Genomic DNA, 24,263 nt, shown 5'->3' on the forward strand with positions numbered 1-24,263 from the left:
AATATCTACCTGCATTTAGAGGTCCTTTATATTAAGAGTAAAATTGGAGAACATTAACCCATAAAACCCGAAATCGTCACCATTATTTTTAGGGTTTATATTTGTTTTTCATCTGGAATATCAGACTCATTTGTCTCAATTCTGCTCACGTAAAATACCGTCGTATTTTGTAAAAATACATAAGTGAAATTCGCCGCGGGCCGAAGCAAACTGAAACATTTAAACCGCCGCGAAACTAGGTTGTTTTACATATTCTGAGCGCTGCAGACAGTACAACGAGGATCCTCTATTTACACTAGCAATTTTTATTTATCATTCCCGAAATGTATTCAGAAAGTTCTAGAAAATTTAAATGTACGAGGTGTTATTGTCAATTTTTTTTACCGAATCTGTGAAAATTGGTTTTGAAGCTCTTGCGTATATTGTGTGTTGACACATATAATATTATATTAAGACGCAAAATCCAAACACACAACACAGATTGCTAAACTATTCAATTTAGTAAAAGCAACTGTCAAAAATCAAACCTAGCGTAGTTTTTGTCAACTCACATCTCTCATCTACTCATCAACTACATCTAAGTTGACACACAAAAATATATTAATGCTTGTACAGCTATTATCTTTTGAAGGACATTATAATTAATAAGGATTATAAATAACATTGAATATCTCAGGATGACATGCACAGTTTCCATACTATAATTCTTAGTTTTGGAGTATGCTTATTTACAGGTAAGATTAGACTTGTGATTTAATATTCATATTCAGTTAAATAAATATTATTATCAGCCACAGGAAGGTGCACTTGTAAACCTAGATCTCTATTTTCCGGACCAACGTTAAATAGATGGTAATATCCTCTCAAATCTTGCGTCATAGCGTACCATGTCTGAGCATCTAACAAATATTTGATATCAGCCACCATTCGACTACAGGCATTCCGATGCCGACTCTTAATATATTATCTATGTCGTTTACGTGCGAGCATTAACGTTTTATGGAACACTTTCAAATGAATTGTTTGTCTGCCGTTTTATCGATAAATAGCAAATTTTATATTTGTATTACAGTGGAATATAAGCAGTGTTGTTTATTGAGTTGGGAGACAAAGAAAGGGAGACCAAATTTAGATACTATAACCTACCAAATTACAGATGGCGCCCAAAATTTGGCGCAATCTTTGTTATGGCGTCATTCAACTTGAAGTTATGATAGATCAATTTAAATTAATAACATACCTAGTCTTCTGTGTATAGTAGACGACGTTACAGATAACAGTAAAATGGCTACAACATTTGTTGTGGCAAACTCACACTCCATATCCCTAAAAGTAAGCAGAAATACCCCATATGTGACCGCTTATCTCTCCTGACAGATGTGTAATAAGTACGTATATGCAACAGGTCATAAATTCTGATCGAACTGAATCAAAAATTCATATTAAATTGACACATTACCTGGATTAAACCTAAAACCTTACGATTCACAGTCTATATATAATGCTAGAGCAATGACTTTTAATTCTAACCCAAATATTCCCAGCACGTTACCCTATCATGCGCTGTCAAGGGAGTTTTTGGCATCGCCCCGCTACATAATAGACCGTCCAGCGTACTGTATGGCCACTTTATTCTAAAGTATTGCACGTAATTTATAGCTGGAATGGTCTTAGTGAAAATGTTGGATAATTTAACGTCCATTTATCAGCTCCAGTGGGCTAGCATGAGTTGTAAATTGAGGTGGAAAATATTTAAGGTCAGAACTTTGTTGAGAACTATTTTATATAAAAGATGAATAATAATTGCGTGAGGGTGGGCGTTGGGTGTTTTATATTCAACGAAACAGCGACTACAGTAAACATGATCATTAAGTTGCATATAACTTATATTCAAGAGCCCATGATAAAAGAAAAATGCTTTATTCATCACGAGGACGAACATAGTTACGCTTATGATCCGTCAAGGTACATGAGAATATTTAATTATTACTCCTATTGAGTCGCTTATCGCTTCAGGCATTTTATATTGGACATCAAATTGATGAAAGTCTGGTCGATTTCCCAAACACAGCCAGTGTGTGTGTCTTATTATTAGACATCATAAAATCTAGCTTACCAGTCTCATAAGACTTAACATCTTATATCACAGGGTAAGGAACATCAGACATTGCTTTGTAATTCAAAGCTGGGTGTTATTATTGTGTGGTCTACTTATATGTCAGTTATCATTGGGTGAGCGACTCTTCATTTAGTGACCGATAAAACTGATGGAAATATTTTCAACAGTGACTTCAATGAGAAGCTTAACTAACTCGTATTTACCAAATAGCATGTTTCAGATTTCAACTTTTATTCCTTCATTATAAGGCATAATATCAATACGTGTTCTTTCCATGTCTATTTTACTATATTTTTTGGCTAATTTATTAGCGCAGAAGACGTCGGTAGCGCAAATATTTTCTTCTTCACCACAGAAGCAAGAGCTACAGAAGCCATTTCCGTTCTCAAAGATGTCTGGAACATCGCATTTGAGGTCATCTGCAAATTAGAAAACATTTATTTAAATTAGCTCTTGGTCAATACAGTAGTAACAGCCAGTTTCTAAATTGAAAAATGTAAGTACCAGTTACGGTAAAGGCCATAAGAGTTGCCAAAACAGTCATAATTTAGACAAAATTTGTTACAATGAAGAAAATGACCTTACGGTGTCAAAACGTATTACTAAAATAATTGCTACATATAATACCACTTAAGAATTGATTCACCATTACTGCTGGATATACGTACCATAATCTGAAAAAGACACAATATTTTTAGTGAAGTTAAATTTTTATATCATTCGTATTATCTCCAAAACTACATTTATATTATTTCTGAAATCATTTATTGATTAGGTCAACGTTATAACTGACATCAAGACCAGCGAAATCACTTTACCGTCATTATCATCATCTTTAGCATTTGAAAGGACTGCAGAACATAGACTTCCTACTAAACCAACCCCTTTGAAGTGGCTTGTATCCACCGAGTTCCTACAACTTTGACCAGGTCATCTATCCACCTTGTAGATGGGCGTCCAATTTTACCGTATCCGGATTAAAATGTATATTTGACAGCCTAGATAGCGTAGTTGTGTTGCTGAACGACAATCGTGTTGAAGACAAAGCTTTGATCCCCGAATCAGTATTTTCTACCCAGCATCAGCCCGAGCTCCGAAATTTGTGCGCGATGTGGAGATAGACTCTTCTCCTATCACATAAAAGGAAAAAGAGGGAGCAGTAGTTATGTCTTTGCCTATTCGGTAATAAAGCGAGTGTAAGTACGTACTTGGACATGCTACTGACTTTTCCCAGCATTCCCATTTGTTATTCTTACATGTACAACCTTTGCAGTTGCTGCTTGTTCCCAGCGTGAACTCTTGATTGCCCTTGCATCTTGGTTCTGTAAATAAATTATCCTATAATGCTATGGTATTGTAGAAGGAGAGAGGCCTCGTGGCCAGTGAAGACCTGCAATTTGTGTGAAAATTACTTCTATTAACTCACCAGGTTTTGGATATACCGTAGCTAGAAAGAAAATCCAATAACTTTAAAACAATATAGTTCCCACCCAGATTTCTCAATATGAACATTATTAACTTTCAAAATAATATTAGCAAACATAACTATAGCAAGAACTCATAAAAAAAGATAACCAACTTACTCTCGTGCGATAAACATAAATACATAAAACAGAATGAAAAATACGGGTCCAAGCAGTAACAGTAGCGGCAGTCGGCTTCGCCTCGCGGGTTGTACCACGTGCCCACTTTGCAATTGAAGAACTGCACTGAAATAAACCTTATTTACTAAGTAATATAGTTTAATTACTATAAACATCATCAGGCTTTGGAATAGATTGCTGACACGCGTGTTCCCTCCTTCCTACAATCCTAGGTCTTTCCCCCGGAACATGAAGAAGCACCTAAGTAGACCGTTATGATTGTGTTAAATGGCATAAGATAACCGTTTGTTGCCATTCAATAATCTATCTGGACGGTATACTGCTTACCATCAGGTGCAGTCACTTTGTCACGGAATATAAAAAGATTCGGAATGTTGTTCAGGGCGGTCATTTCAAGTTTTAGTAAAATCATAAAGGTACACCGATTAAAGCTTGTAAACACATAGATCAATCTGAACGAGAAATGATAGCTGATTTTAGGATCCGTGAGACCCAATCAAGATCAACAGCGTCATGTCAGTTTTGGCAATAAGATCTTTCCTTTCAGTCGGCCTTACAGGTAAATGTGAATAATATCTCTACCTACCCCTGAAGGGAGAAAATGTGATAATATAAAGAGCTTACCATGCGTAACGTCACAATCCCTCTTCGTGCACGAAAACTTGCCATTTAAACAGATACATTCGTTGCACGGATCGTCAGCGGGCACCCGTTGGCCTTCCCTGCACTTCGGTTTATACGGCGCGGGAGTTGACAACGGTTGTTGTACTGTAATTAATATATCCTTCAAATGATCTTTAAATATGGTTCTCGTGTTAAGGCAGTCGCGACTTTAAGTACATTTACGTAGAGCACATCTTAGTTAGTTCAGTTCAGCGTCAACGCCGTTAGGTAATTAAATCTCACAATATAAGTTTCATACATACAAGGAAGCGACCACCACTTCCTATCTCCGGGACCTTTGTCAAAAAGGCTTCGAAGTCCTGAAATTTTAATTGAGCTTAAAATCCTTCCTTATAATTTGCGGAGCCGATCTATTCAATATCAAATACAATAATTGAAACTATCGACTCAAATAAAATTCTTTTTTAAAATACAATATCACTAGCTTTGCTCCCGGTTCGCCCGCGTGAAAGTTTCGGGATGAAATTAACAACGAAAGATCTCAAAAAAAATCCCAGATTTTGCAACATCGAAATTGATGCTCGGCTTATTATATATAGGTCATAGTTTGATTTTTTAAACCGATAGTTTCCTCGATAAATCTATCCAACAATAAAAGAATTTTTCAATTTGAACCAATACTTCCTGAGACTAGCGTGTTCAAACAAACAAACAATAGTGTACATAACAATTAAAAACGCAGTATTAATAACATAATACAGTTGTTACGCTTTTGTTAAACTATTTTTTAACTTTATAAGGTTCTCACAGTGAACCGGCATATTACCGATAACTTGTGCCATTTTCATGTACTCATATATCTTTTTGAATAGCTGTGAATCGATTGCATATAGGTGTTGAAGTTTTAATAATTTCGTCCACTTACTTTGCCGTGTAATGCGAATCCGATCACGATAGCTAATGAATCTGAGATGTTCTAGGGAAACGATAAACATATTATATATTTGTTTAGGTCGATAATCGTTGTTAAATTGTTCGTGTTTTGTTTGCGTTTTCGTAGAATCTGTTATATACGTATAGTAGAAAATTTAGAATCGCTGGATAACAAGGTCCTACGTTATATATTTTGTGCAAATTGAATTATATGTCATATAATTCGATATCTTTTTCAGTAAAAGATCCAATAATTCCAACTGATAAATAAAGGAGGAATCATGAATTACTGTCATTTAAAATTTTTAGTAATATGCAAATTTTAAATGTTTTTTCTTCATAAGTATAAATTAACATAAGTCCTTGTAATAATGAGGCAGCGATATGTGGCCACTTGCCAAGTCTGCGAAATTTGTATACTTATAAAATAGATAAGCAAAAATATAGGTTAAGGCGATACCTCAAGGTCCATTTTCATACATTTTGTTTCACCTTTAATCTGGGTAACTAAACAAGTATTGGCAAGTAAAGAATTTAAATTCACGTCTAGTTAGTGATTAGTTCTCGCAGTTGAAAGAAAAATATAAAAATAATTAATAATCATGGATATTTCGGCCTTTAAAATTCAATTTGATAAATCGACATATCGTTTATTCATAACAATAAAATAACGTAGCATAAATATCTAATTCACATAAAATAAATATTATAATTGGTAAAAGATCCAATCGTTAGGTAAAAGTTATCCATAAAATAAATTAGAACTCGAAACAATTAACATACTTTATCAATAAACTAAAAGTTCTAAAATGATTGTATGTTTATTTTGTTTGTTTTATTTTATCTCTCGCATAATTTCATCTGATGAAATATCAATTCTATTAAGTTAAGACTGAAAACCAAATTTCTTACCATTACGACGAGCTGCAAAAATAAATATAATGAAATTGTTTATTTGTCTACAAAATATATTATATTTATTCCAATTTCCAATTCCAATTTGCTGTATCATTTTTACAACTCTGTCAATATCAACTAAAATTTTTTTATTAAGTTTTAGATAATTTAAAATTAGTATTATTATAGACAGAATTACTTCAGCATCATTTCGTCAGATAACGTGAAGCATGTAAATTTAAGTACAACGCATGCTTTATATTGCCTTTCAACCATTCTAACCTCTCCAAGATTATTATAGAGTTCATATAAAGAAATACTCACTTTGATTCTTCGGAGGACATACCGTCGATGTGCAAAGAAACAGCTGTCCACCCATGCACACACACTGAGTACATCCAAAATTCATGATGCCCTTTGCAGCGCAAAACGACGCTGGAATAATATTTATGAAATCATCATCTATATTAATATATAGCTGAAGAGTTTGTTTAAAGGCGCTAATCTCAAACTACTAAACCAATTTTTTTTTTCACTAATACGAAGCTATTTTACTCCTGTATGCTAAAGGCTACTATTCATCCCGGAAAAAATTATTACGCGAGAGGAGCTGCAAGCAATAGCTACTAATACATAAAACCATCATCATAAACATTATTAGACACAGGAACTCCACGGGTGAAATAGGCCTCCCTTAAAGATGACCAAATTGACTTGAATTAATAATTTAAAATAAACTAATGATTTATCTTGTCAAATTGCTAAACAAACATTTTGGGTTACGTTTTTAGTGCGAGCATTCACACGGAAAGATTCGGATAAGAGCATTCGAACGTGTCGTATTGTTTTACAATAATGATCAGTTTTTAATCGTAACATAAGTTCCTTCGGACCATAGCCTTGTTTAATTCTGACATATTTATAGAGAATTATTATAATTATACTAAAATCATTCGTCTGATAAAGAAGGGATTAAAGGGTATCAGACAATCAATGAAAAAAATCAACTGTAATTCTTTTTGGTTTTCAAGAGAAATGCCAAAATAGTATTACCTTCAGCTGGCCGTAAGTCGTCTCTCACCATCTCCAGATCTAAAAAATTCATAATATATAGACGTACAAAACATCACGCATTTATCCCCGAAGCCCTGGTTGCAGAGGCGAAACCGAAGTGCGTTCCGTCCCATGATGTTATAGGGGGCGAGCCTTTCGCCATATAGGGCACAAATTCCAGACTCCGGGCTGATATTGAGCAAAAAATCTCAAATATCACTAATAATAATACATAGAATGACAATAATTATGAAAACTAACACCAAATTTAAGCTAATATTCTGAAATATTTATCACTAAATACACATCCTTTATCTCTGAAGTGGTAGGCAGCGGTGCTACCAGGACACCCACTATTCGCATATTAATTCTATCCCATAATGCGATAAGAGGCAAACCTTCTGCCATCACATCAGGCTCAACTTCCAAACTCCGAGCTTATACTGACCAGAAAACCAGGATTCGAAACCGGGACCTCACGCAATTCAACTACGCCACCGAGGCTCAAAACATTATTTGTATTATAAAAACAATTAAACGTATTCTACATAAGTAACTTACATTTTATAGCCTGAGGAAGCTGTCTATATAAACCTTCTCTAAGTATATTGGTGTGGTTGAAGAGATCATTCCGGAGAGCTTCGGTGTTATCCACCACTATGCCTTTGAAAAAAGGAAAAATAGAGTATCAGGGGTAATAGAATACTTGATTTCTTAACAAATCCCCTACTTCGTACTATAATTATAATTATTTGAAGATGAAGGATGGAATGTTTAGTGTTTTGAATCCATCTCTCCCTTCCTTTTATAATATTGGCTTAAATGTATAAATGCCGTTTCCCTAACATTGTAATGATCCCTTATAATAAAATAATTAATATCAGCTCTCTATTATATACTATCCCGCTGCTGGGCACGAGCCTCTTCTACTCCAGAGAGGGATTAGGCCTTAGTCCACCACGTTCGCCTAGTGCGGATTGGTAGACTTCACACACCCTCAAAATTCCTATAGAGAATTTCACAGGTATGCAGATTTCCTCGCGATGTTTTCCTTCACCGTTAAAGCAAGCTATAATTTACAAAGAATACACATAATTTTGGGTGTGTCCTTGGGTTTTGAACCTTCGGACATTCGTCTCCGCAGTCCGTTCAACAACCAAGTAGACTATCGTTGCTGCCGATGATCACTTACCATTAGGTTACCTATTCGCCGTTCTTAAGAAGCTAAACTTACCATCTCCATTCTCGTACCAATAATCTGCTGTCTCGTCATAAAATGCAGCAACAGCCGTCGCCTAAAATGTTTATTAACTACTGGTTTTAACCGACTTCAAAAAAGAAAAAGTTCTCAATTCGACTGTATTTTCTTTTCAATAAACAATCTGAAACCTTAATACAATTCCAAAAATAAACTAATCATAATAACTCATTTGTAAGCATGTCAAAAAAAATATTGATTGGTCCATTCTTGGTTCAACGTTCATTAAGAACGTTCATTGAAAAAAATGGTGAATTATATAGTTGTAGGCAAATTTTTTAAACGTAAAAAAAATATTTGCATTAGTTTACTTTGACATTCCTTATTCAAAAAACCTGTCAAATGTCGAAATTATTCTTTCAAAACGTTATCTGATGATTGAAATATAACTAGCCCTTACTAGATTATATACGGGTATTGTAATCTCTTGGAATGAAGAATATAAGCACTACTTTAAGCTGTAACTTGAAAAATAGTGTAAAATAAAAATATAGCACACCTCACAAATTTCCAATATAAGCGCCAGAGAAAATAAAACAAAAAAACATCAAAAACTTCGTTGAACAAATTGCAATATTTTTAGCTAAAAACATATTTTATATATTAAACGTATTTGTGCAAGGCGACTGCACTCGGCAGCAAATCCTGTTGCTATCACGTTCTACATAATATTTCGATTCCAGTTATTTTTGTTCTTTTGCTACTAGCTGATGCCAAGATATTTTGTCTGCATTTACATTTAATTTACGGTCTCATTCAACATTTTTACGTCAAAAACATGCAATCAACATCATGACATGCATGGTCATACGTCATGTAAAACAAAACGTTATTTAATTCAATTTTATTGATTAATAATCATATATTAACAATGTTTACAAGCGAAATAAAAAAGAAAATAATATATTAGGATATAATTTTCTTTTTCAACGACATATAATTTTCTTCAAAGTATATTTAAAAATAAAATTCACTTACCAATATAATAACCATTACCAATTCACACATCTTAACCAATTCCACGGAGCATTTCAATTATAAAACTTACAGTAACTAAACCGTGGAACTAATTTAACACGAAACGAACAAATTAGAAACTAATTTCAAACATTGTATGCGTTTATTTTAAATTAAAAGCCTTGTAGCAGAACAAAAGCGAAATTATTTATGTAATTTTGTAAGTAATCTCATGACGCGTGTAAAGAATGCAAACAGATCTCATTTTTTTACAAAGTCTTGACTTATTTTCTGTGGATGTCGAACAATATTTTAAGACACAGCAAACTCTAATAATTCGTACGAACTAATCCGTGTGTGGCAATACGCTATCATGGAAAAGCTATTATTAATTAACCTTTAGGAATACTACGGTGGACAAAAAATAATAATTGAAATTCTTGCATTTACGTTGTATTTTTTTTTATACGGCCACAGTTATCCCTCTGCACCTAATAGTAAGTGGAGTGGGGTCTAATAGAATGTCGACTGACGAGAGATGATTACCACTCGACAGTCAACACAAGTATGCCGGCCTGTTAGAACCGGATACACACAGACTGATCCCAAAACGCGACACACTTACGTGTGTCACTATGGCGGGTTTTATATACTGTGGTCGCTATCCTTGCGATTTTTTTTCTTTCTGGATATAAAATATATCCTACCACCAGCTAAATATATAATATACAATGTAAGTACACATCACCATCTTTCTGCAAACTGTATTTTATGATTGATCTAGCGAAAACAATCAAATAAATACTAATAACAAAAATATTATTTATTAGTATTAGTTCACTGCCTTGGTGATGTAATTGTATTACGGTACGACTGCAGTGGTACTACTAGTCGGTCTAGATTTCGTTTCAGCCTTAATGGTCAAAATAGGTCCCTCCATGACGGCTACAAAGTCTTGGAAACATTAAGAAAATTATAATATAAAAAAAAACGATAAAATTCGAAAAATGGTTTAATATCAATAGGTTTGCAAATTAAGTGTTTCAATAGCGGACAAATAAAAAAACATTAAATACAAATAATATAATTTCATTTTAATGTTCTTAACATATCGGCGTATAATTGGTATTCACTCCTTATATTGTTTACGAAGATATTTGGCTGGCAGGTGCTACTTTACCCTGTAATACAAATACAGAATTACTCCAGGGCACTACCTAGACCTATGTGACCTACTTTGATAAACAGAATATTAAGCAGCCACTAGCAAATGAGACAGAATACATAGACACCACATAGGTATCAATATAAATTTATTTGTTTCTCTATTTTGAAAATTTAAGAGTCCTTCAAAGCTTTATGATCATTTGAATAAAAAAATAAAAAAACTATCAATATCAAACGCAACCATCACCAAGAATCATTTAGGAGCAAACAATAAACACTATATTTAGGATACCTTTCTGAGTGAGACAAACTTGCAATTTTTGGTGAAATTGCAACGTCTCTGACCGTCCTCATCGCAAACGCAATCATAGCAGTCACCTCGCCAGCTGGTCCGGGGAGCGCAGACTGGGGTCTTCCTCTCAGGGGGACAGAGGATGGCCCTTAGAGCTTCTTGTTCGGGCATGAATTTCTTGCTTCCTACGAAATTTAAAAATGATAATCGGATTGGTTATTATCATTCTTATTCATTTACATCATCATAACACATCCATGGCGAGGCAGCGTTGAGGAGAGATTATTTTAGAAATAAGATGATATTTATTTACCTACAGGTAAATTAATTAAATGTAGTTCCTACAAAAATAACTGCTTTTGCCAAGCTCTTACAGTATAGGAAGTCGTATGTTACTTAAACTTAATTATGTATTTACTTTCTATTTATTTGAATAAGATTCTAAAGCTATTTCAACAACTTCATTATCAAGTGTAAGACTTAAAAATCAAGGCATCTTACTCAAAACTTAGTCATAAGGTTCATAAAAGAACAAAATCATCATACCAGAATCTCTAGGAACAGCCTCGTCACACTCCATTAAAGTACATATCGGTATGCCAACACTATTGCATTTACATGTGTTACAAGAATCCAATTTGAAATTCGAGTGTGGTTTGCATTGCATTGGCTTGTCTGTAAAGTAGATTTAAGATATAAATAATAAAATCAGCCCTGTATTATATATTGTCCCACAGCTGGACACGGGCCTTTACTACTGAGAAGGTTAGGCCTTAGTCTACTAAGGTGGTCTAGTGTGGGTTGGTATTTCATATATTCGAAATTCGTATGGAAAATGAACGAAAATCTAAGGCATGCCGGTTTCCTAACGATGTTTTTCTTCATTGTAAAAGCAAGCAATAATTCACAAAGAATACACACATAACTTTAAAAGTGCGTACCCTTGGGTTTTAACCAGCGGAAAAATTCGGCATTCCATTTCCCTCCCAACTAGGCTATCGCCGCTTCAGTTCGGTTATTCATATAATAATTAAATAGTTCAAAAATATTATTAGAGCCTAGCTACAACTAAATAATTAGAGCTAAGCTACGGACCTATTAGCTTTCAGAATGAAAGTGCCGAATCGACTAAGATAATGCCACTGTCTATTAGAAAACCATCGCGCTGTGGCAGCTAACTGTTTGGTTCCCTACGATGAATTAGGTTTCCCGAGGCCCAAAACATTCATCGTACTATGTAACCATCATTTTTTTAGTAGTGCTTTTTGTGAGCAATGGAAATTACAAAAAAAGAAATTATACAAAAATATGATAATAGTCTTACCAAGCTTTGGCCCTATAACACATTCTGGGATCCTCTTGCAAACTGGTACGCCTCCCGCCACACAAATACAACTTTGGCAATCAATCGTCCAACTTGTGCCAATTACGCACGCTGTAGTGTCTTCAGGTTTATTTTTTTGTTTATTTATAAGATCAAAGATGGCAACTAAATCGCCTTGATCATCTTGACCCCTTTCATCATCGCCATCGTCCTTCTGCAATTGAATTTTCCGTAGCATCTCAATAATCTGAACTTTTAATTCCTCCTTGTTTCGAATTTCATTGCTTTGGAGTAATTCTAGGAGCATTTGGTACATTCTTTCAGTACTTTCTTTTTTATCTGACCTAGAAGGTTTCTTCTTCTTTTTCTTGATTTTCATACGTTTTTTGGGATCTACTGCTTGTTTTTCCGGTACACGGTCATCGTCTTCTACTTCTTCGATAATCTTTTGCATAATTAGAAGGTCGTGAGGATTTTTGGGAGATGATTTTTTATTTTTAGATAAAAGTTCAACAAGAGCGTTCCACGGCTCATCACGTGGCGATTTATCCGGCTTTTCTTCTACAATCTTATCTAAACTTGGTTTCTTTTTCTCATGATCTACTAAAACTTTCTTGTTATTATCTAAACCCTTGTGTTTAAAAAGATATTGTATAACTTCATTTATATCTTCTGGTTTTGTTTCACGTCCAGGAATTTCTAATGGTATTTTTTCCCCAGAACGCGGTTTATTCTTGTCTTGTTGTTTTATCAAATGATTATGGATAATTTTCATTAAATCATTCTTATTGTCAAAGCTGTTATATAATGATCTCAATTCGTTTAAATAATTTGAGCGTAAAACATCATTACCATTTTTAATTGACTCTTTGATTGCATCAAGAAGTAGCAATAATTTTAAAATTTTTGGATCTTCAGAAGATGGCTTATCCGGCTTAATTTCTTTACTTTTATCTAAATCACCCTGAGGCTTGCCTTGTAGCCGATGAAGTACATTCCAGAGTTCCATTAGATTATTTAATGTCTTTTGCTGATCTTCCGAATTTCCTTGCGATTGCAGTTGTTTAATGATAAAGTCAAATAGAACTTGAAGAAGTTGGTTTTGGTAGCCATGCGTATGGAATAGATATATCAGTCTGTGTATAAAGTCGTACGTTATTTGTTTACTTTGTACGAGTTTGTACAACAATTTCAATAACTCCATTTGAGGTTCTGATATCCTGTACCGCTTATCGGCTGGTGTTTCAGTAGTTGTTGTTTGATCACGCGTTTCTAAATATTCTCTAATCTTCTCTAATATCGCTTGTTCCTCGTCTAAATTTTCTTTTGATCTACCTCCCTTTTCTTTTTGATTGACAACTTCTTCTTTCTTTGTTTGTTTTTTTGTAACATCTGGCATTACACCTTTCAAATTAACTAGTACTGCCTTTTCTACTTTACCATCTTTGAGATCAGTTTCGTTTTCGTCGTTTACTGGCCAATTGAAGTTATGTAACTGTTGCAACAAATGCTTCGAAGATGTTTTAGATTCTTCGTCTTGCGTTTTAGTTTGATTGTATAATATAATTTTCTGTGACATTTCTTCTGTATGTGAGTGATGTTTATTTGACTTAACATCTTCTGTGAGATCATAATCTAAAGGATTACCTGCCTGATCTGATTTAAAGAATTTCAATCTTATTGTTGTATTCGTGTTTCCAGGCCCAACATGCGAAAATACCGGCGAAGATTTTCCCCCATCATCTCTACGATGTGGATATACAGAGGATTTTATAATTCTCTCCACTGTAACTATTTCAGGAGAATTATCAACGTCTTCAGGATTTGCATCTTTTCTTAACTTATTATGTCCGTCGGGAGATATGACATCTGTGATATAGATAAATTATAAATTATCAACAAATATAAATGATAGTGCAAAAACATTTGAATTTGAGTGATTTTTTGCTTTAAAAATAGAATCCATAAAATTATCTTACCTCTTTGGGGCTTGATTTCCCAAGATTGAACAAGTGAACAACATAATATCTGGAACAAAAAAATGTGGTATATTTATTATAATTCAGTTATAAATATACTTCAGAAAATAATTCTCCCATAAGTTTTTATTTTAGGATATTATGGTGGAAGTGAGCTCCGTGTCAAGTAAAGTTCTAATCCTAAGCAATTACTCTGCGTTTTTTTAATTGGAAAACACTTCATTTTCCATTTCTCGACCCGAGAGCCGAAACAAAAACTCTTCTTAATAAAATCTAGACCAAACAACTTTAATTAATAAATATATATATTTATTTAGCACTTTATAACCAATGTATATAGGCGGACGTAATGTCGTAGACATTCTCTACCAGTCAACCTTAGGTGCAGAGATAATCATGGTAGGTGTATTACAGGTAAGTTGAAAATAGTGAAAAAATTCAAATATAATTAATAAATTATTATGAGATAGTGGAGCCTCTTTCAGAATGTTCAGCGACTGCAGACATAGTAGAGCGTCAGTGTTTCACATCAGCTATTTGTTATTTTACGCGCGTCACTATATTTTGTTTTGTTTGGCTGATATAAAATAATAATATGAATAATCGCGATAATATCCCTACTTTTATTATAATAATCAATAAATATTTATTCATAATGTAAAAACCAAAGAATAAATTAAATACTCACAAGAAAAGAACAAAATATGATCATTTTACCAGTGTCCGTGGCCGCCGTGTCGCCTTTCCATTACTTTGAACCAAACCTCCCTTTATATAAATTAAGTCATGTTTCAATAATCAATTATTGTTAAATTCCACAAAATAACTACGTGTATGTAGTTATTACATACATTATTATAATAGACCATGCAATCGAAATTCAATCGTAAAACATAACGAATTTAGTTCAATTTTCAACGTATCTGGTTTGGCAAATTGGCACTTATTTACGCCGAAACAGTAAAACAACACGAATCAATTTATTTTACATATGAAAATAATAATGACGCGTAATTTGTCGAAAGGCTTTATTATATTGAAACAATAATCAACCGAATTTGATCCGCGGCATAATGAGGAAAACTTATTGCAAAATTAATTTATAGAAATAATTAAATTAACACCTGATGGCCAGTGCGAGGTGTCCGCATTAATTTCGACTAATAAAACGCTATAGTTTCCATATGAAACAACAATTTCTCGTTATATTTGTAAAGAAAAAATACTGTTTTATTATTTATTTTTAAGTCATCAAGTAACTGTTTTCGCATAAATACCTCACATTTCGAAATAATCTCTCAGAAAAGATCAATATGACAGAAAAAGTTTGATAAATCGTGGTACAAAGCATCTAAACCAACGAAGCTGGGTCGGAACACTAATCCACGAATAACATGAGTTCGATTCGATATAAAAGTATTTAGCAAGTCCTAAGCGTCTAGATCTTATGGGTATATTTCCTAGAAACTCTTGTTATGTTATTCAAATATTACGGCCAACTGATTCCTGATATCTTTGCGTATGGTTTGGGAATATGCTTTAAAGAAATAAGTTATGAAATCGGTGAAAGGATATTTTAATTATTCATATTTAGGCTTAGTAAATAAAATGCCTCCGATTAATACGCCCGTGCTTAATCGTATACATAGCATAATCCTACTATTATTATAAATGCGAAAGTTTATGAGGATAGATGTATGGTTGTATGTATGTTTGTTCCTCTTTCACGAAAAAACTACTCAACGAATTTGGATGAAACTTTACAGTACTATTGGTTATACATCAGAACAACACATAGGCTACAATTTATAATGATTTTGTGTAATTTGGTCATAATATACGATACATGTCAAGTAAGTCGGAAAAAAATTTATCACGAAAATTTCCTTCACGCGGACGAAGCCGCGAGCAAAAGCTTGTATTACTATAATTAATGATTGGATTTTACTGTATTTTTATTCAAATCACATTTTTGATATGCTATTACAAATACTTCAATAATACTTATACAATATATAAAATATCAGACGAACCTAAACGTAACGTTGAGTTAGTGACAAGTAAGATAATTTGCCCGTCTCGAATAGAGCTAATCCAGTCGGTTAGTTAGCCGGGAACTTGCCCGCTCCTAGGTCCCTCGGTACATCCTGCAATTTCTTGGAAAATACCTAATTGGATCCCAACTTCGCTGCAAATGCCGACGACTGTAATTTTAAGTGTCTGTGTTTATGTATCTGAGTTGCTTTAAGATAGCAACTTTGAAGTAGGAATTAGTATCAAGTTATGAGTATCTACAATATTAGTTGATTTTTGTGACGTGTTCGTTACTTCTGTGCATATTAGTATCAGTATCATTGTGCGAGATTTTTTGTATGCCGCGTGTCAAATGCCAAAAAAATTATTAAGCGAATTATTTTTTTTATAAATTCTATTTTATATCACCCATACTACACACTTTTCCCCTGCCAAAGTGACTCCTCTATCTGATGGTAAGTAGAGTGACGTCCAGAGAGAATATCGGCTGTAAAGCTAATTTTCCCTCGTCAATCGACACGGTTATGCCGGCCTGTTCTCAAAAACATTAAACTTAAAATATATATTAAATAGTAGTTAGAAATAAGAATTTGACAAGAAAATATTCTGTAAACATAAAATCCGAAAGCTTAATCATGAGCTACGTATTTTACTTTGCCCGAGCAAAAGTTATTTAAAGATATCAACCTTCAAGTTAAAGAGAAGTAAAAAATCGTGGCAACAGCGTCGCGCAACTGTCCGGGAGCGAGTTAATAAATAATTTACGCATGGAACCAGCTTACAGGACCGAATTATGAAAAAAATAATTAAAGCCAAAATATTAGTTGATTTATGTGCCCTGTTCATCACTTCTGAGCTACAATTACAAATGGTTAACAAAATCTGGAAATAATACTAGTACTACCGACGTTTCGAAGATTTTGCAGCCTTCATTGCCGCGGCGTATTTTTTTGTCCTGTGTTTTATTGTGGAATAAATGATAAGAGTCGCTATAGTGTTGTGTTTATGTATGTATGCCTGCAAAGGGCAGGGGCTCGCTATGTCTGTCTTCCTTAGCGGCGTTATTAATAAGCGAAAGGCAGATCTTCCACAGGGGCAGGACTAAAGCACAGCATGCTTTCGTCTGCGCCTCGGCCGTCCCCCTGAGGAATAAACGGTCTGGTTGAAATGTGTGTAAGTGCGATGAGTTGAGTAGTAGTATTTTTTTATTATAGGATATCGTTAAATAGATATTACGTACATTGTTGAAGCAAAGTAACAATTAATTGATACTAAGAGTAAATGTTGACGCGTAAAAGGTGACCGAAGTATGCAAACAAAAGGAAACTACTAAGTAAATTAAATAAACTAGAGTAAACTTATTATTATTAAGATTAGGGATGAGTTATGTTTGAAGTGGTGGAATAAAAGCTGCAGCCTTCTTAATATAATAATATAAAAACTACAGTTTTCAATATCAATATAGTATCAACCCAGAGTCTAGAATTTGTGCCTGATATGGCGATAGGCTCGCCCCCTGTCACATCATGGGACGGAACACACTTGGCGAAAAGTGAGTGCCCTGGTTACCTCTCTGCATACCCACTTCAGGGATAAATGCGTGATGTATGTTTATTTTTTTTATCAATATCAAAATAAATCATTTCTAACTGAATCCCAAATCCGCGTCTGTCGTATTCTTATCTCCAACTCAATTCAAAGCCACTCGGAAGAAAATTTATTTTGTGAAGCGCAATAAATCCTCTTCTATTTTGCGTGACGTAACAATGATTACGGGCCTCGGGGATCAACGTGGGCGCTGGATTCATTGTTTACACTCGTGGACTTTTCACGTCATATCTTTTGATAGTTAGTGTTTTTTAATCCGTACTCGCAAGCATTTTCTTCATTGACAGCTATTCAAAATTAGTTAAATTGCGACGTTTGTCTTATGGTCAGTTTATAGTTAAATATAAGAGTTATAGAGGGAATAAGGTCAGGAGCCCTATTTAAGAAATAAGAAATAAATTTATTTTCCAAAAAGTTACACAACTTATAAAGTAGTAGTAGTAGTAGTATACAGTTGAAAAATTTATAGTGGACGACGTGCAGAAGTAGGAGCCTCGGAGTGTGTATGCATGTGTGTAAGTGTGAGTGTGAGTGGATGTGTGAGTGTGTGTATATTGATTTACGGGGGTATATCCGTCTTTTGGCAATAAAGGTGTTCTAATCAAAGCACTGCTTTGTTACCCCTATAGGTAAATAGGGCATTTTTTAATCTCGTATATACGGCTATCGAAGCTATGCTTCGAACAAAACGCAACTGCAAAAACGAATTCGCCCCTATTGACGGAATAGCACCCCTTAACTTTTATATATTTCGGAGTATTAAGGCTGGTACATTTTTTTAAAGATAACCTGCTATGTTACAAATACGAAATATCTGTTACCAACGCTTTCAACTCATGGCTGAACTACTGAACTAATGTCAATGAAACTTAATACAGATTAAAGATTAACCTCAAGAAAAGATATAAGCAGTTATAGTGAGGCACGCGAAAACAATGACGTCATATTTTTTTTTTAAATTACATTTCTAATTGAACACCAATCTATACTATTATATAAAGCTGAAGAGTTTGTTTGTTTGTTTGTTTGTTTGTTTGTTTGTTTGTTTGTTTGTTTGAACGCGCTAATCTCAGGAACTACCAGTCCAAATTGAAAAATTCTTTTTGCGTTGGATAGCCCTTTGTTCGTGGAGTGCTATAGGCTATATATCATCACGCTATACTCAATAGGAGCGGGGCAGTAATGGCTAATCTCAGGAACTACCGGTTCAAACTGAAAAAATATTTTGTGTTGGATAGTTCTTTGTTCGTGGAGTACTATGGGGTATATATCATCACGTTATGACCAATAGGAGCGGAGCAGTAATGGCTAATCTCAGGAACTACCGTGTTTGAACTGAAAAAATCTTTTTGTGTTGGATAGCCCTTTATTCCTGGAGTGCTATTGGCTATATATCATCACACTATGACCAATCGGAGCGGAGCAGTAATGAAACATGTTGCAAAAAGGGGGAAAATTATTAGTTTTGAGAGCTTCCGTTGCGTGCGCTGCGTAAACGGTTAAAGTTATGCAACAATGATGTATGACGGGATTATTCCTCTTAAAAAGTTCTAAAAAATATATTATAAAACAAAGTCCCCCGCTGCATCTGTCTGCCTGAACGTGTTAAACTGAAAAACTACCCAACGTATTAAGATGAAATTTGGTATGGAGACAGTTTGAGAGGCTCCCGGGAAACTACTACTTTTATAACGGAAAACTTTAGCCTGAAAAACTTTATAACGCGGGCGGAGCCGCGGGCAAAAGCTAGTTGATAATATGTATAATTTATCCCGTACACCTATTTAATATCTATAATTCATTATAAGTATATAGTTATATGCTTATTTTAATGTGATATAGTCAATATCTACAATGCTATGTTTGTATATTATGCGTGTATTTATGTATGTTTATGGTCATCAATGGAAATAATTTCTTTTATTTTTTTATTAACTCACATTATTATTCTATCGAATAGACTAACCTCTCTTTTTTCTTTTTATATCCATCTAATGGTTGTCTGGAACATATTGCCTAAAGCAATAAGACCGCCATTTGAACTGTTTTTTCTCATTTTATTTCAATTGTTTTACTTGTGTGCAACAAAAATGCAACAAAAATGAATAAATAAATAAGTTACATTCTCATATATTTGTCGCAAATCGAACAATACGCTAATAAGTATCAAAATGCTCAAAAACATCGGTCGGAATGGCCTTCAACCAGAACTCCGAAGTTGCATACGGCTTCTTTGTGTTCTTTAACAAAGGAGACTTGAGATTTAACAAAACCGTTATAAAACATAAAATTAGGAAAATTAATAACTTTTTGCAAAAACAAAGTTGTTTTTTGACCTGTTACTCATTCCATGTTATAGCGTTAGTAGATTTTTGTAATTCGGAAATAGCCTAAACACTTATTCACCACGTATATTTCAATGAAATTACAAATAAACTATTTATTCTATATTCTCGCTTAAATGAATTAAGATTTTTTGCAATTTATAATACTCTTCGTGAGCCCTCTTAAAATAAAACATAAGAGTTCAAGATCCTTACGTATCACCCTACTAAATACAATTGTAACTGCCGAAGCTAATGGCACAGCTTCAAAGTAACAATTTCACCGCTCGTTCCTACCTTTCAGTTTCTTTGTTTGCCAACTCCCCGTTTGCAATCACAAAGGAGATCCCCGAGGATCCTGGATTATCTCCAGATTTATCCGTACACTATACTTGGGAGGGTTATGGCGGCACTATCAGCTGTCTTGAAGTAGTTTTACTGAAATAATGTTATGTATTGTATGCGTGGTACGACTTCCGCTCTGAGATCTCGCGTTCGAAGCCCGGGTCGAGCAAATTGATATGGATTTTTACTGCTGTTAAGCACGGGGACTAAAACTTCTGCTCGATATAGTGAAAGGCTAGCCGCTAGCCATCTACCACATGATGGGGCGAAACACATGGCGGAAAGTGGGTGGACCAGTTGCGCTTCTACCTATCCTTTTGGGAATGCGTAAGTGTATGTATGTGTATCGTATCAGCCTATAATGTCCCAATGTTGGGCAAAGGCCTCCCCAAGATCCTTCCATGAATCACGATCCTGCGCTATAGTGAACCAGTTATTTTTATATGAATCCAGTTCGTCCCGCCATCTCTTCTTTGGTCTGCCGCGACGCCTACGAGCAGTGTCAGGGCTCCATAAAGTAGCAATCTTGGCCCAAAATTCGTCAGGCATACGACATACGTGATCAGCCCAGTTCCATTTAAGTTTAAGTATGTATGTGATAAGTATTATATTCTAGCACAGCAACGCCTAGAAAGAATTTGCGTCAATCGGCGTGGAGCGTAAAATCTACCGCTTTTCCTTTTACGAATGTATGGAAATCCTCTCATTCAGTTCGCCAGGTAAAAATTCGACTGTATAGGTACCAGATTAACCCATCTTTTCCAACAAACACTGGTGTACAAGTACTTAAGTATTGTTAAGGGCCTAAAGCCTTTATGATTACGCCGTATATTTCATACCTGTTTATCGTTCCTAATCCATGAAACAGCAAATAAAATCTTTAAAAATCCTTTTATAAAATTTTATTTGCTTTTAATGTAAGTTTATTCTATAAAATCTTCTAAGTTAACCACAGACTGAAATATAAAGAAAATATAATCCAAACCCGCTGACACAAACGCCACACCCTTACAATCAGAATTTGACTTTGTAAGACTTCAGTAATACTTTGTAGATTGTACCGTTGTTTCATAAATCTACATCTGACTCGGTAAAACCGTTTCTCTATTGCGAAATGGGAATAATATTTTAAAATTGTAGTTGCTGTGTTAGAAAGTAGAGGTAAGACGTTCGATTTTTCTAGAATAATTATATGAGCAATTCATTAATATCCTTTCAAACAGGAAGGCATAAAATGATTTATACTAATATCAAGAATGCTACATAATCTTTCAGTTGGAAATGAACCAGAATTTTTAGGGCGACTGATTACGCAAATACGTGTGATCCGTCTTAACTGATCAGGCTGTCGAAGTTCGGAAAAAACAGCGCAAATAATTACCAACAAAAAGTATTACAGCGCGTGAGTAACACCACTCTTGGGGCTATATTTATATAAGTAGATGCAATTCAGTTTTGTTGCGACCTGGTCAGATCATGATCAGCATCTTAATATACTTGATATTTAATAAATGTAAACATTAGTTAAATAGGATCTTAAGTACGGCATATGACGGATTTAGCGGCTGAGATTTACTTATTAATAGAGCCGACTCCATTGAGAACAAGCTCTTAAATGGCAGCTCAAGCGTTGTTTATCAAATAGTTAAATACATTAAATGTCTACTTAAGATACGTTCAAAGGTGCGATTAATTTATTAATAATTTGTATACTGCCAAGCCAAATTAGTTACAGTATCTAGTACAACAAAGTCTATATTAAAGTCGATCTAAAACTGCCCATAATGGATAAAAGATCATGGGATTGAGATTTGCTAACGTGAGACCAATTTCGTCTCAATTGCATTCGAGACAAAGTAACACTAACTCACGTAACATTTTGGGGTTTGACAAAGTGCCCATAACTCGAAATACACGGATCGTAAAACAACAGTATTTAAGTGTCCATTGCCTGTTTAGTTCGTAGTTATTACTCGAAATGATGACGGCACGGCAGTTAGAGAGCAGTAGTTGTATTCTCCATGATTCCACGCGGAATTGCTATGCAAAAGCAACGGTAAACGATACATCTTTCTATGGAGTTTGCACATCAATTCTTTAAATTGAATACGGAAATAAAAAATAATCTGGTGTTCATTTCCTAACATAATTAAATAGTGAATCATACTATATGATACTAATTTGTTAACTAAGTGAGAATTTATTATAATTTTGCGCAACGTTTCGAAGACTGCAGCCTTCCTTAAAAGGGGGTGAACACCACCCACTGCCAACCTTCCCAATCACACCACCCTCTTTCATCGAGAAAATGCTAATATAAAAAATCGCGATATAATCCCAAAAATAGTTTTATTTCAATGTCTAACATACGCGTAAACATATGTAATTGTAATATTGAGAAATGTAAAAGAGTTCCTAAATCCTCAATCTCGTCCAAACGTATTAGAATCAAGAACCTTAATTGTTATCGATTAAAAATAATATCACCCCTGTATAAACTGTTCCACTGTCGGGCACGGACCTCTACTGCTTCGGATAAAGCCTTAATCTACAACAACGGCTTCACGGGCCTCTACTACTGCGAGGGATACGGTATTAGACCACGACGGCCTAGTATATCCCCATTATTGATTCCTTGTTTCAAAATCCCGGGGAAATGTATTTCATGACATAGAACAACCGTCCAAGTTAGAAGTTTTATTGCGAAAACAATGTTGCAATGGAAATGACGGAGTTGAAGCCTTTTAAGTGGCAGCGACTGTTACAATATCGTTTTACTGGAACTAAATAAAACTTATCCAGATTATTTTTAGGTTATGATTACCATACTAGATAAAAGGACAAAGTGGCCGTTCAAGAATTAAGTGTTATAATATATAATTGTATAATTAACTACAACTGTTGCACTAAACACAAGACACAAAATCGTGGTATTACACGCTGTTCATATGAAACTAATAGTGTCTTCAAATAAATTAACAATTTTAATTAGAGAAGATACTGTCAACTTATCCACAAGTTAAGAATTTAAATTCTAGCCATTGTCAGTTAATGATGTTTTAATTTTAACCATGTTATTGTCCGGCTGTAAAAATGTATTAACAAAAATAAACCTTATTTCATAGCCATTAAAGTCGCCCTGAAAAGTCTGCATGCATTCGTTTGACAGTTGAAAAATATCGACAACTCATTGCCGCCTTTTTATCTCATATCTGATGAAATAAACTGACAGCATTAATATGCAGGGGCCTTATTCTCTATCCCGCACGTTATTTTGACAGTGCGTAACAAGTACGTAACACAACGCATCATGTTTAGGACTATAGAAATTTGGCTTACAGAATACCATTCCACGCACATTTCTCGAAGATAACATGACACGACCGCGTTACGCGTTTACACTATCATACAGAATAAGGGCCCTGGTTGTACAATCCTAACAAGTTTTATGTTTTGTACGGAAAATACATGATTTTAATTGTTTTTCTTTGCGTACTAAATGAAGTTTTGAATAACCTTTTAATATAACCAACCAAGCAAATAAATCAGAATAACACCTTCACATTATACCATAACATATGATATTTGCCTAAATCTATACAAATAATGTCTTAATTTCACATTGTACTATATCTTTACATTAAAACAAACAAATCAATTAATCCCTTTGTTCTAAATCACATGCCTATCAAACAATGCATTAGACTATTAACCTTGTGCGTATTACAATAGAATCATAAGTCCT

General features: G+C 34.3%; 2 protein-coding genes across 5 annotated transcripts; both read right to left on the reverse strand.

The window, feature by feature from the left end:
• Nucleotides 1–2,333: 2,333 nt before the first annotated feature.
• LOC115447731 (kielin/chordin-like protein) lies at nt 2,334–9,916 on the reverse strand. 4 transcript variants are annotated; one of them, XM_037447533.1, is made up of 14 exons: nt 9,467–9,914; nt 8,465–8,525; nt 7,792–7,893; nt 7,231–7,269; nt 6,502–6,612; nt 6,193–6,204; nt 5,273–5,323; nt 4,650–4,706; nt 4,348–4,491; nt 3,703–3,828; nt 3,546–3,566; nt 3,328–3,441; nt 2,788–2,793; nt 2,334–2,538 (listed from the first exon to the last, which is right to left on the reverse strand). In XM_037447533.1, the coding sequence occupies exons 1-14, from the start codon at nt 9,494–9,496 to the stop codon at nt 2,336–2,338; spliced, it is 1,077 nt and encodes a 358-aa protein (XP_037303430.1). In that variant the 5' UTR covers nt 9,497–9,914; the 3' UTR covers nt 2,334–2,335. The 4 variants fall into 4 exon arrangements, with proteins under 4 accessions (XP_037303430.1, XP_037303433.1, XP_037303431.1 ...); XM_037447536.1 differs by lacking the exon at nt 8,465–8,525 and having other exon boundaries at nt 9,467–9,916; XM_037447534.1 differs by lacking the exon at nt 4,650–4,706.
• Nucleotides 9,917–10,513: 597 nt separating this feature from the next.
• On the reverse strand, nt 10,514–14,994 carry LOC115447736. The gene is made up of 6 exons (XM_037436339.1): nt 14,896–14,994; nt 14,208–14,256; nt 12,229–14,097; nt 11,451–11,579; nt 10,905–11,089; nt 10,514–10,626 (listed from the first exon to the last, which is right to left on the reverse strand). The coding sequence occupies exons 1-6, from the start codon at nt 14,917–14,919 to the stop codon at nt 10,591–10,593; spliced, it is 2,292 nt and encodes a 763-aa protein (XP_037292236.1). The 5' UTR covers nt 14,920–14,994; the 3' UTR covers nt 10,514–10,590.
• Between the last annotated feature and the right edge of the window lie 9,269 nt (nt 14,995–24,263).

This window comes from Manduca sexta, chromosome 7 (assembly GCF_014839805.1).
Source record: "Manduca sexta isolate Smith_Timp_Sample1 chromosome 7, JHU_Msex_v1.0, whole genome shotgun sequence".
Lineage (NCBI taxonomy): Eukaryota > Metazoa > Arthropoda > Insecta > Lepidoptera > Sphingidae > Manduca > Manduca sexta.